The sequence below is a fragment of the Nelusetta ayraudi genome, unplaced genomic scaffold, assembly GCF_046127955.1.
Source record: "Nelusetta ayraudi isolate G7.1 ecotype Tasmania unplaced genomic scaffold, CSIRO-AGI_Nayr_v1 ptg000004l, whole genome shotgun sequence".
NCBI lineage: Eukaryota > Metazoa > Chordata > Actinopteri > Tetraodontiformes > Monacanthidae > Nelusetta > Nelusetta ayraudi.
Window position 1 is genome coordinate 8,787,260 of NW_027466054.1, and position 14,030 is coordinate 8,801,289.

Below are 14,030 nucleotides of genomic sequence, written 5' to 3' on the forward strand. Positions count from 1 at the left end.
ATCAAATTCCAAGCATGCTACCAAGTTGCCTCCTCTCTCGTCACACTGGTTGTGTGAGGAAAAGGGCCACTAAATCAGCATGGCTTGCACATAGAATGAGAAGCAATTACTGAGAACTGCCACTATGTAGCTTCACGAAAACCTTGTTAAAGCAGCTCTCGGTAACTTTTCCACCATAAAATGATGATTCCAAACTCAGTAAAGCGGTAGATAACCGATTAATAGGATCAACGGTGCCGCCTCGGCAGCGGGCCGTTTGGGGGGGGGGGCTGGAACTGCACTGTGTGACTTTCAAGTGCGACCCGACACGACGGCAACATCACACGTTTATTTAGAGGCGGTCTTACATACGACTATTACAAACACATAAGATTAGAAAATGACGGAATGGAACCCAGTAAGTAACCTCGATGAAAGACGAAGTAATAAAAGTGTTGAACGTTTGCTACGACGTTATTGCCAATGTCTGTTTTGCATTTCATATCGCTGTTTCTCCTGAACACGTACGAGCACTCCAGCTAGGCCACTATTTGTACTTTCCCACATCAAAGTAGCGCTGCAGCGGGTTTACTTCCTCACTTGGCCATTTCCACCGAACGCTACCTAGCGCTGCTTTAAGAAAGCTGACAGACTAGCAGGGAACAAATAATTAAAAATGAATACAGACATTTTAGGTTAGAAGAAAGAAGAAGATTACAGCGACATAACGAAGATGGAAACTTTTTTTGGCTTGAAAAGTTTTGTCATGTGTATATTTGAGTAAATTAACTGAAAAACCTAAGTGGAAGCCTGAGCCAACAGCAACTGCATTGACATCACATGTTAGCACCCTTTTGTCACTGACCTCGGGAGCTGGCGGTTTTCAGAGTTATTGGGTTAACTGCAGAAGAGAAAACATAAAGGTTCATTCTGCTGCCAGTCTGAAATACAGTTGGGCTGACAAAGGGAGCGAGAACAGGGTCAATATTGGCTCAGCATTTCCACAAAGCTGGGAAGAAGAAAAGGGGCCGAAGAGCCACGCCGAGGTCACCACGTTTCTGCCGGACAGGTGAGATAAAACGGCAAAAAAACGCAATGCACACGTTACACTTCCTGACAGGTTGTGGTTACAGTGTCTGACGACGTCGCACGAGGCACCGTGACAAGACGGACCACATGGAACCCCCCCCAGTAAAACATGTTATGTTGGTGCAAGGTGCTCCAGTACACTTTGGTACGCATAGTAAACACGCCAGTCACTGCTACCAGTAGGTACAGTAATATGTGAAGACATTTGAGTTGGGTTTTTTTTCTCTTCTTCAACTTGAAGCTGGTGGCCTACTTTCCTCCCAATGCATTTGGGAAAAGGATAGAAAGGGAATGGGTATGCGATGGGAACAAACCCTGTGCACAAGTATAGACACGCCTGGTATCCTCAACGTGCACTGTATTCATCTAAATCAAATAAAAACAAGTGCCCGAACCACTGAAGACAAAGCACAGACAATCCGCCATTTGAAAAAAATCACACTGTGTTAGAGATTTCCACTCTTTCTAACTGCGAGTCTTTCAAGTTTCCTCCTATTTAATGGCGTCCGTAAAAAAAAAACTCCCAAACACTGTGATCTACTCGCCGCTGTCACACTCTTAAACAGTGTGTTCATTAAAGGCTTGAACCGACTCCCAGGCATTTCAGTCCCCCATTGTTGTACGATCCATTAGAAAAAAAGAACGGTTCAGACGCGCATCGCAGCCGTGACCTGTAACGATAAACATGAAACTGTTTACGCTTCTTACAAGTGTTATTTCTGGTGACAGCGAGGAATCAAAACAAAACTTAAGGCAAAATGGGGGGAGAGGAGATCAAGCTCGGGAATCAGGGCCGCACGTCACCGCGTTCCGAGGCGCGCCGAGAAGCAAAAAACACTCTCTTGATGAAAAAGTGCGAGCGGCGCTGACTGGAGTTCCAGTGTCAAGTGGAGAAAACAGCACAATAAAGACAACAATTATGGATTACAGGAGTCAAGTTGCTTTGTGTACGCGAGCGGTTTTTCTGAGCATTTCCTCTAAGCCGTATAACTCGCGGCCTGCGTTGCACGCGGACGGTAATAGCTCCACCAAAAATGGGGTCTGTTCTTTTTATGGAAAACACACAAGTGCACTGTTGGTCCTTCAATTACCATCAACTGACGGGCTGCTGCCAATATACACAGTCTGCCAGAAAGGCGTAAAACAGACCTTTATGGACTGATAAAATTAGAGATCAAACATTTGTTTTATTTGCACAGCAGGATCGGCTTCATAAATTTGATTTCCTCTCTAAAATCTAGCTCGCCCATCTTGACGACCTCCCATAGAGAGCAATTTCAATTCATGGAAACTCAGTTTCCTTTCATTAACCAATCACAGTGCTCTATGCATAAAGAGGCAGGGTGTAAACGAGTGAGATGCAAATTGTCAAAGACGCTCTGAAAAAGCAAGAAGATTTTACTCGCACACAACGGCATGCATCAAAACGTTGACACAGCTACCGAAACTTTTTGTATTATTGGATGGTGTTTACACCTTCAGAAAAATATTTCCCCCTTGACTCTAGACTGGCATGGGCATGACAAATCTGATTGGTCTCCCTGTACGAGATAAGTGTGATGAGGGTTTCGCCAGTCTTTCTATGGGCTCTTTCTCAGATTGACGCACCAGATGAATCCAGAAGACTTGGGAAATATTCCATCTGTGGTAACAGGTGACACATTTAGTCAGTTGTGACAACCCGTTCAATCAATCAAGTGTTTTCATCAACCAGATTGATATGAATATACCAGGGCTCCGACCGACGATTATTTTTTGTTGTCGACTAATCTATTGATTATTCTTTTGATTAGTCACGATTATCTTTATTATTTTCACCAGCTATTTTGGACGTCTGTTTAACCTAACTGGCTTAAGTCTTCACACCTGTGTTATACTATTAACAATTAAGCATGTAATTCAGAACATAAATACATAACATCTATCCTCAAAGTTATTTGTGAACTCCTCTCTGCAGTGCGTGATGATACAGCGACTCCAGGGTGTCCGCGTTTAATGTGTTCGCACATCACCATAGTGCTAGCATGGAATGCTAGGTGAGCTTCACAGAGTTTGCACCTAACGTGTTTCGCTGCTTCATTTTCTATGGAATATTCCTAAAGTTTAGAAACTTTGGGTCGGAGTTTTCGAGCCTTTTCAGAGAAGAAGCCGTTCCTCTTCTCTGTTTTTTGCAGGATGCAAAAAATAGAGCGTCATCACCACCCTCAGTGCTCAGTTCTGCACTGCAGGTACAAATGAGCATATAGCGGCCAGAGGGGGATTTTATCATTCAGCAATTTACAACAACAATAACATATGTTGTTGACGTAATCGATTACGTGGACTAATCGTTGCAGCCCTAGAATATAACTGTTACCTTCAGGACTGGTTTATATACACAGCCAATTTTAACATTCAAAAAAAAAAAAAAAAAAAAAAAAAAAAAGGGAGTTTTGTCTCGTAAATGAATGACGCCAACCTGAAAGCTTCATAAGCAGGTCAGTGGCCGTCTTGGTGCTGATGTCGGGGCTGAAGATGGACGCCGTGGTCGGACCGCTGGGACTGGACCTGAGCCCGAGTCTGGGTAGGTCGAGGGAGTTGGCACCGCTGCCGGGCCGCTCCCTGCCCATGCTGAAGGGCGACAGCACGGACAGCCCCCTCTCCTGCGGCTCCTCCTTGATGTGGACGTGATTGGAGGAGGCCTCGGCGGGCGGCGACGTCTGCTGCCGGCTGTCCGAGTACAGCGGCGACGCCTCCGAGCCCCTCAGGTCCGCCGAGCCGCTGTCGCCCATCAGGGAGCCCTCACCCTCCGTGTCGGTGGTCAGCTCCTCTTTCACCTTGACGTCCGTGCGCGGGAAGTGCTGGTGGCAGCGCATGTGGAGCTTGAGGCTGAAGTGACGGGAGGAGGTGAAGGGGCAGAGTTCGCACTGGAACGTCTCGCCGCGGTCCTGGTGCTGATGTACCTGGAAAAGGGCGACAGCTTTAATGTCACACTGCGGCTGCTCACAACTCCCGGCTTTTTTTTTTTTTTTTTTTTTCGTGCTCTTCCAATTCGACTTCCTGCCGAGTTCAGTTCCATATGCACGCAAAACAAACTTTTGGAAACTCCTCTCATGTTAATTGACGCTGAGAAGCGTGGCGGCGGATTTTCACAATTCATTTCCACTGCGACGACACTCGCAGTCATCAAAGTCAAACAGCTCAGCTTGAGACTCCTCTATTATTCCGAGCACAGTGTGTGCACGACTTCTGGAAGAATGATACCACTGTCACAGAGATGTTTTGCATCTCCTCTAATGCTTAATAATATCTCCTTCTTCCTCACGTCTATATTATAAGCCGTGCCATGTCATGTGACTCGTGCATGTCATGTGCATCATGTCAGTATTTCCATTGCAGTTTTTTCAAAACCGTTTGAACTCCAATGACAGTGAAAAGGTTCTTTTAAAACCACAGCCATGTTTCTGAATTCAAGTTGCACAAAAAAAGACTCCCATACCCTCACACCAGTTCTGGGGTGCGGTAGACAGGAGTGCGATTTGGAAGTTCCCTTAATTAACTAAACAGGACTCTTAGTGTGACATGGACTTGCACGGTTGACCGTGGTCGCCTTCTTATCTGATCTCTGGACGACACGGCTGGCTGCTGAGCTCAACTTCTGAAGTCCTCGCCGGACGCGCTGCACACTAGCGTCAGCGCGGCGAACGCAGCCTGATGGGAAGGAGAATCTGCATGGTCTCACCTTCATGTGGGACTTGAGATTGTCTTTGCGAGCACAGCGAAAGGGGCACAGGGGGCACTGGTGGCTTTTCAAGCCCGTGTGGATGACCATGTGCCTCTTCCAGTAGCTCTTGCGTTTGATGACCAGTCCGCACACAGGACACTGGAATGGTTTGCCGCCGTCCTCCGGAGAGCCTTGAGGGCACGGAAGAACATTATTACAAGGAGAAAATCAATAGATTTCCTAAAGCATAGACGTAAGTACCTGCACATATGTACATTACAGTGTTAAAACACTCGTTTGTAAATGTGTACCACAGATCTTGGCGTTCTAAATATAGGGCACATTGATGGACTGTGAGCTGATAAACTACTCCACACCTAGTGGTGAAAAATATCAAAGGGGCGGCCATCTGGAAGCAATGGAACGAGGGATGAAGGAGGAAAAAAAAAACCAAGCATGTTTTAGTATCTCAATTATTGTTGTTGGCTTTATATCCGGCATCCATTACCGTTTAATTGGTCTTATTAGAAAGAGGCATGATTGCATTACAAATTCTACAAGGGGCTGTCAGGATGGCTTCATAAGTATTCCAGAGCCGTTCCTTGAAAAACATCTGGTAATCAGTGTTTGGTGAAATTACTGTGCTCAGCCATTCATTGACCTGAGGTGTAAAACCTCGAGACTGCCTATTTGCAACAATAAACTGCCATCTGCGGCCCAACCTCTCCCGAGCACAGCGCCGGTCACAATGCAGGAGGGAAAAAAAATTGAAAAAAATGACTTCTTATTCTAGAGTGGAGATGAGGAAAGCAGAAACAGAACGCAGAGGGGGGAAAATGTGCGCAAGTTGAAAGCTTTCATCTTTAGTTCCTAAATATCTAAAAAGCATTCTGGGGGGGGGGGGGGGGGGTTGTGACGCTGAATGTGGACGCTGAGTGCCGTGCCCACACAATGCAGATTTATAGAGGAGCTGCTGGCAATCAAACAGGACATGACAGTCGATAATCAAGGTCACATTTTTCAGTCTGGGCGGCCAAACAACTACCTGCCTTTTTTTTTCTCCCCTTCCTTTTTTTTCCCTTCCAGAGCGCCGCTCGACCTTGACGCTCTCGGGTTAGAGCACAAACCCCTTTTTAACATGCAGATCACAAAATATTACATCGACTGCCTCGTCTGTCTGAAGTCAATTTGATCCGGCCATTTTAGATGTGGCAGGGGTGGGGGTGGGGGTGGGGTGGGGGGGCGCTGGCTGCGCCACAATCCCTCGGCAGTTGCCCATCCATCTCCCTGAAAACATTCTGCCCCCCCCTCCCTCAAGGCGACTTAGCGCTGGGGCTGCACTTTGAAGCCTTCTCACTTCCTGTGAAAGAGTGAGAACTGTGAGAGAAAAAACAAAACAAAACAAAAAAATCTTGTTTAGGTTAGACGTCCGCACACCAGCGCAGTGCACGCTACCGCCTGGCCGTCTGCGAGCAGCGGAGAGATGGTGGAACGCGAGAGGCACAGCAGACGCGAGAGGGTGCGTGTCTGTGTGTGTCTGTGTGTCCGTGTGTGCGAGTGTGCATCTGTATCCACTCAGTGGAAAGTATGATGTGTTTGGCCCCGAGTCTGCTGTGCCTGATCTGTGCAGAGGGCTCTGGTTAGTGGGGGCTGAAGCCAGGAGGAGGCTGCCGAGATGGATATAGACTCCAGGGCTCCCCACTGCGCCGAGCGCACACTGACAGCCCCCCTTTTGGCAAGCGCACACATCCGAGCACAAACGAGCCGGTCTGGGAAGGCAGCGAGGTCTCAGCCTGAACCCCCCCATTGAGCCCACAGACCTTTTTTTTTTTTTTTTTTGTTTCCCAGACTGGAAGGAAGGCCAGCCAGGGCCAGTTTTCTCTCGGCTACGCTCTCCGCTCGGCTGACAGTCGAGCTGCGGCTTCGCTGCGCGCTACTCCAGCGCCAGCGAGGTGAGAACAAAACCACAACACGACGAGAGAAACCGTGCTGCGGAAGTTTTACGGCCGCCGAGCGGGTTTTTTTTCTTCTCTCTCTCTCTCCCTCTCCCGGCAAGCTAGTAGAAACCCTTGAAGCCGCGCCGGCGACGACGACCACATTTGATCAGAGGGCTTCTGCTTTGTCCTGTTGGACGCACTGCGTTCAGGACGAGGGGGGCTAGTGAGGGGCAGGTGGGGGGGGGCGGGGGATATCCTGATGGAAAACATCTTGTGGCACACAAAACTCTGAAACACTTCTAATTTGAACCTCGTGACATTAGCTGAATGAGTTCCTGGGTGAACCGGGATGGGTGAAAATACATAAGTGACAGACAGACAGACAGATAAATAGATAGACAGACAGATAGATAGAATCTTTTGGGCGAGACAGACAGACTAGCCTAAAGGGACGGCTGTCGAGACTGATGAGGGACAGACAGACAGACAGACAGACAGTCAGGTACTTAATTCATTCTCGAGGGGAAATTTAGCACAAATAAATAAGCTATGACCAAAAAAACAAGTTTTTCTGCAACTACGAGGACGTCGTGTTTTAAATTATCGCAACTTGTTGCTTTTTGCCCGTGTCGCACTTGAGCCCCTGTCGTATTGTCAAGCCAATGTCACAGTGAAAACAGAGATTTAATCCTTGCAAAAAACACATTTTAGAATCCAAGTACGTCCCCTCTTTGATAGTGTGTGTGAGGATTTAGGGCTACACCAGCTACACAGAGGTCACGTGCCCAGCTCGGTACGGGAAGAACAATGATTTGCAGTCGTTTCACTGACTTTTTGACTGCAGGTGTTTGCGGCGCTCAGGTTACCTGCTTGGCTGTTGGGTTTGACCCGCCCCTTCGGCGTCGAGGGCAGAAGCAGCTCCAGGCTCTGCGTCGGCGTGGAGGGCGTGGGAGCTTTCTGGTTCTTGTCCAGCAGGGGCTTCACGTCCTCCTGGAGGACCCCGGCTGAGGAGGCCGACGAGCCGTCCTTCTTGTCGGCCAGGAGGTTCCCCGCCGCCCGGGCCGCCACCTCCTTGAGTAAGGCGGCGGAGGAGGTCATGGAGACGAGGGAGAGGAAGGAGCTGGCCGAGCCCTGGTGCTCGGCGGCGGCGCTGGCGGCGCCGGCCGTGGACGAGGCCTGGCTCCGCTCGCTGACCTTCTTGGAGAGCGCGGCGAGGGTGGAGCTGGCCGACTGCGCGCTGAACGGCGAGCTGAAGGCGTCGAAGCGGACCACGTCGTCCCCCCGGCCGCCGCCGAGGGCGGGCGGCGCTGCCGAGGAGGCGGACGAGGACGACGGCGTGGTGGAGGACGACACTACGGCGCTCTTGTCCTGCAGGACGGCGTTGGCCGCCGCCTTCAGCTTCTGGATGGCCGAGTCCGGGGACAGGCTGGAGCCGCGGGGCGTGGAGCAGCTGACCGGCGGCCACTTGTCGGCCACGCCCGCCCACACGAAACCGCCGCTGCCGTTGGTGGGAGCGACGGAGTTGAAGGGGTCGTGCGGCTCCTGCTTGACGTTGCCGACGCACGGAGCCAAGGAGGCCGGCGAGGCCGAGCCGCTGTTGTTGCCGTTGCTGCCGGCCAGCTTGCGAGCCAGAGCGCTGAGCTGCTGGGCGTGGTGGGACGACGGCGAGAGGGTCAGTGGCTGCGCCGGGCCCGCGGGAGGGGAGTCGCGGCCGGCGCCCCGCGACGAGCGAGCGCCCAGCAGCTCCCCGGAGGCGTCCAGCTTGAGCGAGCCGGCCTCCAGGAGGCGCCGCAGGTTGCTGCTGAGCGGCTTGCCCAGGGCGCGCGACGCCGCCTCGCCGTACAGCGACGACACCACCGACGACAGCGTGTCCTGGGCCGAGAAGGCGCCGCCGCCGTCCAGGCCCAGGAGCTCCAGCGAGGCGCGGTGGACGGGCGTGGAGCAACCCAGGGGGCCGTCGACGGCGCCGCCGTCCCCCGCCGAGCCGGCGCCCTGCCGCTCGTCGGGGGACGAGCCCCGGCGGTGGTGGTGGGGGCCGGCGAGGAGGAGCTCGTCCTGCGCGTCTCCATACGAGGACGAGTCGGAGCGCGTGTCCGAGGCGTTCCCGAACCAGGCTTCCTCCTCGGCGGGAGCGTCGCCGGGCCCTCGGTCCTCGCTGCTGTCCACATCTGGAAAAAGACGCACGCGGACAAACGGCCTGAGTTACTCCTTTAGATAATGTGCGTATCCCTGCAGTGAGACGCTGCAAATTAAATTTCTAACCAGTAAACATTAAACATCACGAGGAGGGGGGGAAAATGAGAACATCAAACATTTATTGCCGCGCGTTGCATTGAGGGAATAGTAATAGAGCCGGACCGAGTGTAGACGGCGGTAAAGCATAAAAGATGATTAAAGACTTTTTATTTTTGTTAGTTCCCACTACGGTTTAATGCCTGTATGATGCGACGGTGCTAATCAGATGAGGGAGCTTAATGAAGGAATAACAAACGCAGTCGTCTGCCCGAACCTCTGGAATCACACACACACACACACACAACGTAAAATAATCCTCATATAGCGGCAGCTTTCCTCGGGGCGCATCAGAGATGTTTGAGTAATTTAGATTTTTCTGTCCTTTTTCAACCATGTTTTTTTTTTCCACAATTGGTCTGGAGGAGCCCAGTAAAGGGGTTACCATGACAACGGGTCCTTCTGGGAGGCTAGACAGCAAAGATTAGGGTAATGGAGGTTACAGAACTAGATTAATATTCATAAGCCTGCAGATACCACCGGGGAGCCAATAAGGATAGGGTTAAGGTCACCAAGGGTCATTAATATACACTTCATGTATCAATATTCATAAGCAAAACATTACAGCTTGCCAGACAAGGGCGAACAAAGAAAAGTGAATATTCCTGATACATATTAACAAACCTCCATAAGAACATGTCAGAAGCACCAGGGCCTCGGCAAAGCAAAATGTCAGAGCTGACTTCTCCTCCCTCCTCCTCCTCCTCTTCCTCCGCCTCCACCTCATCTCCGGGTTACTGTACACAACCTCGCAAAACATCTGATAAAAGCCGGGAAGGCAGATTTCCCTGACAAAAACGGTCAGACGCTCGCAGGGAGCCGCGGAGCGATGGGAGATTGAGTTGGGAATGTTTTGCACAGAAACATACGTCGACGTGCGCACACAAGTCGTCTTCACCTTGGCGACCCCGACGGAGGCCTGGTGCGTCTGCACTCTCTGTTTACGGGCGAAGGGAAAGCGGTTGCGAGGCAACCCCGTCCCAGCAACCTGTTGGGATCATTAGAGTCGGCCGACATCTGGCCAGCTGTGGCCTGCAGAGGTGACCGCGAACGCAACCCGCTGCTGCGACAGGGCCTCACACAGGGCCTCCAGCGGCTCGCACAAAAATTAAAAGGTCGCTTTGAAAACAGCGCTTAGGCCTTCTGTTCACAAGCTGTCAGCAAATCTTGTATAGTTCCCTGCTAAAACAAAAAAAGTTCTGTTCACACAAAGCTCATCTGAGGGAGCTGCAACTAACCTGGAAAGGTATCAGTGCCCTCTGTGACATCACCCAGGGCTGTTTTCTAATGTGTTTTTTGCACTCGCTGTATGAAAACATCGCAAGCGCAACAAGCAAAGGAAGGCTTTCTAAGGATTTCCCCGCCAGCCCAGAGACACTGATTCTAGTTAGAAAACCAATTCTACGTCATCTGGGACCTTTGGAGTATCTGAAAAAAGTCAACACAAAAGAGTGAGTTTTTATCACCGTCCCCGGGGTTTTGTCCTAATGGTCTGTCTAGCGTGATGCCCACATAGGAGCACAAACACATACGATTAACCCCTGGTATTTGTGACACTGACTGTGAATGGGAAATAACACCGCGAGGCACTAATTGCGAACCCAGTGCACCTCGAAAACCATTTTGCCACCTGAGTAGGGTTAACAGGAAGGAAAGAAAGAGAGGGAGACGGAGAAGGAGCCAGTGAGTCATACAGGGCAGGGCTTGACCCATTTCCATGTGACATGCGAAAGAGGAGGAAAGAAAAAAGGAACAAAAAAAAGAAGAAGAGGAAAGCGGCGAGAGCCACTAATGGCAGTAATGCGGTTAGAGGGAAATCACTGGATCGCTGACCCGAGGTCTAGACTTGGAAGCTGAACCCTCCTGCTTCCAAGGTTTCCACTTTTCAAACCTTAGGGTTAGACGCAGCCGGACGCACAGCTCTGGCAACCGTGCGCTGATGCACTCCACTACCGGGGCTTTGTGTGTCACAGGCGAACACACCCAGAGGCAGAATGACATTTAACAAGGTCGCGGTCTCCGGCCCGGGCTCTAAAGAGGGGGACGGACTTCGCTTTTTAGGCTTCGCATTTGCTGACGTGCGTCCGTCTCGCGTAACGGCCTGGGGAGCGCTCGTGCGCAAAACTATGCAAAACTTGCTGGCCGAGAATGAGAGTTAAAAGGTCCTACATTATGATGTCAGTGAACGAATTAATGAGTGAGTGAATGAATGAATGAATGAAAACTCCAACCTTTACTTGTTTTTCTTGCTCCAACTTTGAAAAAAAAATCTATATTAACAAAAAATAACAAAATCATATACCGGCGCGCGCGCGCACACACACACACACACACACACACACACACACACACACACACACACACACACACACACACACACACACACACACACATATATAAAAACATACACACTGTATATGTGTATATATACATACATGCATACAAATATATATATACACATATATAGTGAAAAGTGAAAAGATTATTGACATGGCTTGTTCAATGCTGCGAATCCTTGCCTGCCATCGGGCCTTTTTTGTCCCTGACATGCATTCAACCATGCTGCTACTCAACAACAGAGGCTGGCTTGGTGACAGCACCCCCCCCCCCACCCCCCCCCAAGTGATGGAGGCACGCAGATACGGGCTGAGGCGGCGAGCGTCTGCCACCGAGAGGGAAGCATTTAGCGGTGTAATGGCGGGGATGACTTGCATGTTGAGACAAACAGCTGCGGGGTGCCCGCCAGTCGGGATCTGTTATCGCTCACGCGCGGCTGGTGATTCTGTGTGTGTGTGTGTGTGTGTGTGTGTGTGTGTGTGTGTGTGTGTGTGTGTGTGTGTGTGTGTGTGTGTGTGTGTGCACGCGGCCGTGCGCTGACTGTCTCCGAAGGGGCCGCGGCACGACGTATAGCGCGGTGGGGGAGTGGGCCGCATTACGTCGGGGGTGGGGGTGGGTGGCGTGGTGGAGGGGAATATGAGAATAACCCGGCGTGACAAGTCGCAGGGCGAGCCGCGGCGACGTGGGGGGGCTTGGTGATGAACCGCCCCCTAGATTGAGCAGGAAATGTACACACTCAGCAGCTGAAAACGTTCCCCCGACGAAGCACCTCTGTGACTCGCGAAAAGAGCGGAGGGGGCGGAGCTACGGGCAACAACCGGCGGGCGTCGTGAGTAGTTGGCGCCCGTCCGCCGTTTCACCTCGTGACGCCACAAACAACCTCCGCTCGCGAACTCGGCTCGGGTATGACGCTGCAGCTATCGAATATTCTTGGCAATCGATGATTCAGACAAATATTCCATCGATTCATCGAATAATCGGATAAAACGTGCACTGGCTTAATTAAAGGCCGCTCTGCAGCAGAACGTCAGTGTGCAAGTTACACCAGAAGTTGTGCGTGCACGTTTTCAGAAGCGTCCCAGAAGCGTGAAACCCTGCTAGCGTTGCCAAACGGCTTCTGTCTTCTCCCGATTTGCATGAGTCCAAGATGGCGGCCCATTCAAAAAGGTTTTGACTTCCGCATTAATGGGCAAATGGAGCATGCGCAGGAGTGTCACTGTCCATCGTGCCTCTGTAACTCACATGATCTTTTGCCAATCAGAACGATCCTGGAGCATGCAGCCAATCAGAACGAGGGGATTTTTTTTTGTTGCTGCAGTACCTCGAATGGCCACTGGGAAAGAAATCCGCCCACCGCCACGTTGCCAGTCCGGTATCCAGTTCTTATAATACATCCATGACCTGTGACGCAAGCACGTTGTGTCACACTAAAAACAGCCCGTGCAAAACATGAGATTTTAAATTTAATTAAACGACAGCAGATGAAATTCTTCGATTATTGTTTTGTAATCAAGATACTCGAATTACTCGAGGAATCGTTGCAGCCCTACTCGGATAACCTTTTTTTCCCTCTAGGTCGCGGAGATGTGCACGTGCCTGCGCACGCGGGCATCGTGCAGAAGTCAGCTGGATTTTTCCCTCTGTCGCCCAAACCCGATCGCTGGTTAAGGGGGGGGGGGCACTGCAGCGGAGGTAGGTCAGGAGGTCGCCCACCGCATGACTTGTGTGAGGTTGCTGACTAACATCTCTTCTCCTTCCGCACACGCACCCACACACACACTGAGACGCACGCACGCACGCACACACACACCTATACTGTGACTTAGCCAGGCATGAAAATTGGCCTCGCTGACCTCAGGCCTGAGCAGGGTAGGAGGGGGAGAGGGGGATTGAAAGGCAGAGGAAGGAAAAGGAGGAAGGCTGGGAGAGATAGAGGGACGGCGGAGGGAGGAGTGGGGAGGGCAGGGGAGGGGCTAGTTTGGCCGGGGCTGAACAGAGGAGGAGGCCATTAGCCGATTAAGGCTGGACAGGGGTGCATCGATACAGCACTGATGTCAAAATGAGAGTCATGCCCATGAGCTAATATAGCAATGAGAGTAAGAGAGGCCAAAGGAGAGGGTGCACGAGCTGGATAGAGGCAGTGTGGGGCTGGGAGGGAGGAGAGAGGGGAGGGGGCAAAAAAAAAATCACTCAAATCTTCACGACTGCTCCTGGCCTCAATGCCATCAAAAGGAGATCAGATGAAAGACGGCCACAACATTCCAAGAGACACGCATTTCCAAAAAAGATTAGTCTTAAATCAGTGCCACAATAAAGTGGGTGGTGTGTGTGTGTGTGTGTGTGTGTGTGTGTGTGTGTGTGTGTGTGTGTGTGTGTGTGTGTGTGCAGCAGCAGCGTGCATGTTTATGTCTCTAGGGGCAGGTTAGGGAGGGAGGGAGGGAGGCAAGCAGGTAGGGAGCAGATGATGGGGACATAGGAAGGAAGGAAGGAAGGAAGGAAGGAAGGAAGGAAGGAAGGAAGGTGGTGGTGGTGGTATGGATTTAGTGAGGAAGGAGCCACAGCAGTAATTAAGTGTCCGGCTGGGCTCTGGCAGGGGTTGCCACTGCCGCGGGCAATGCTAATGAGCACGCCCGGCGGTCAGGGCTGCCTTATTAGCGCCTGCTGGACAATATGGTTGCAGAGTCGCTCCGCTG

General features: G+C 51.2%; 2 protein-coding genes across 3 annotated transcripts in view; one reads left to right on the forward strand and one right to left on the reverse strand.

Moving 5' to 3' along the window:
• LOC142892901 (nephronectin) overlaps nucleotides 1-14,030 on the forward strand; it is a 342,593-nt gene that overhangs the window by 115,989 nt on the left and 212,574 nt on the right. The gene's annotated exons all lie outside the window — the stretch shown is intronic.
• znf827 (zinc finger protein 827) overlaps nucleotides 1-14,030 on the reverse strand; it is a 73,197-nt gene that overhangs the window by 44,324 nt on the left and 14,843 nt on the right. For both annotated transcript variants that reach the window (XM_076033051.1, XM_076033042.1), the window contains exons 2-4: nucleotides 7,575-8,876; nucleotides 4,790-4,962; nucleotides 3,527-4,010 (exon numbers count right to left, since the gene is read on the reverse strand). In XM_076033051.1, coding sequence (XP_075889166.1) covers nucleotides 3,527-4,010; nucleotides 4,790-4,962; nucleotides 7,575-8,876 — 1,959 coding nt within the window. The remainder of the gene's footprint in view (nucleotides 1-3,526; nucleotides 4,011-4,789; nucleotides 4,963-7,574; nucleotides 8,877-14,030) is intronic.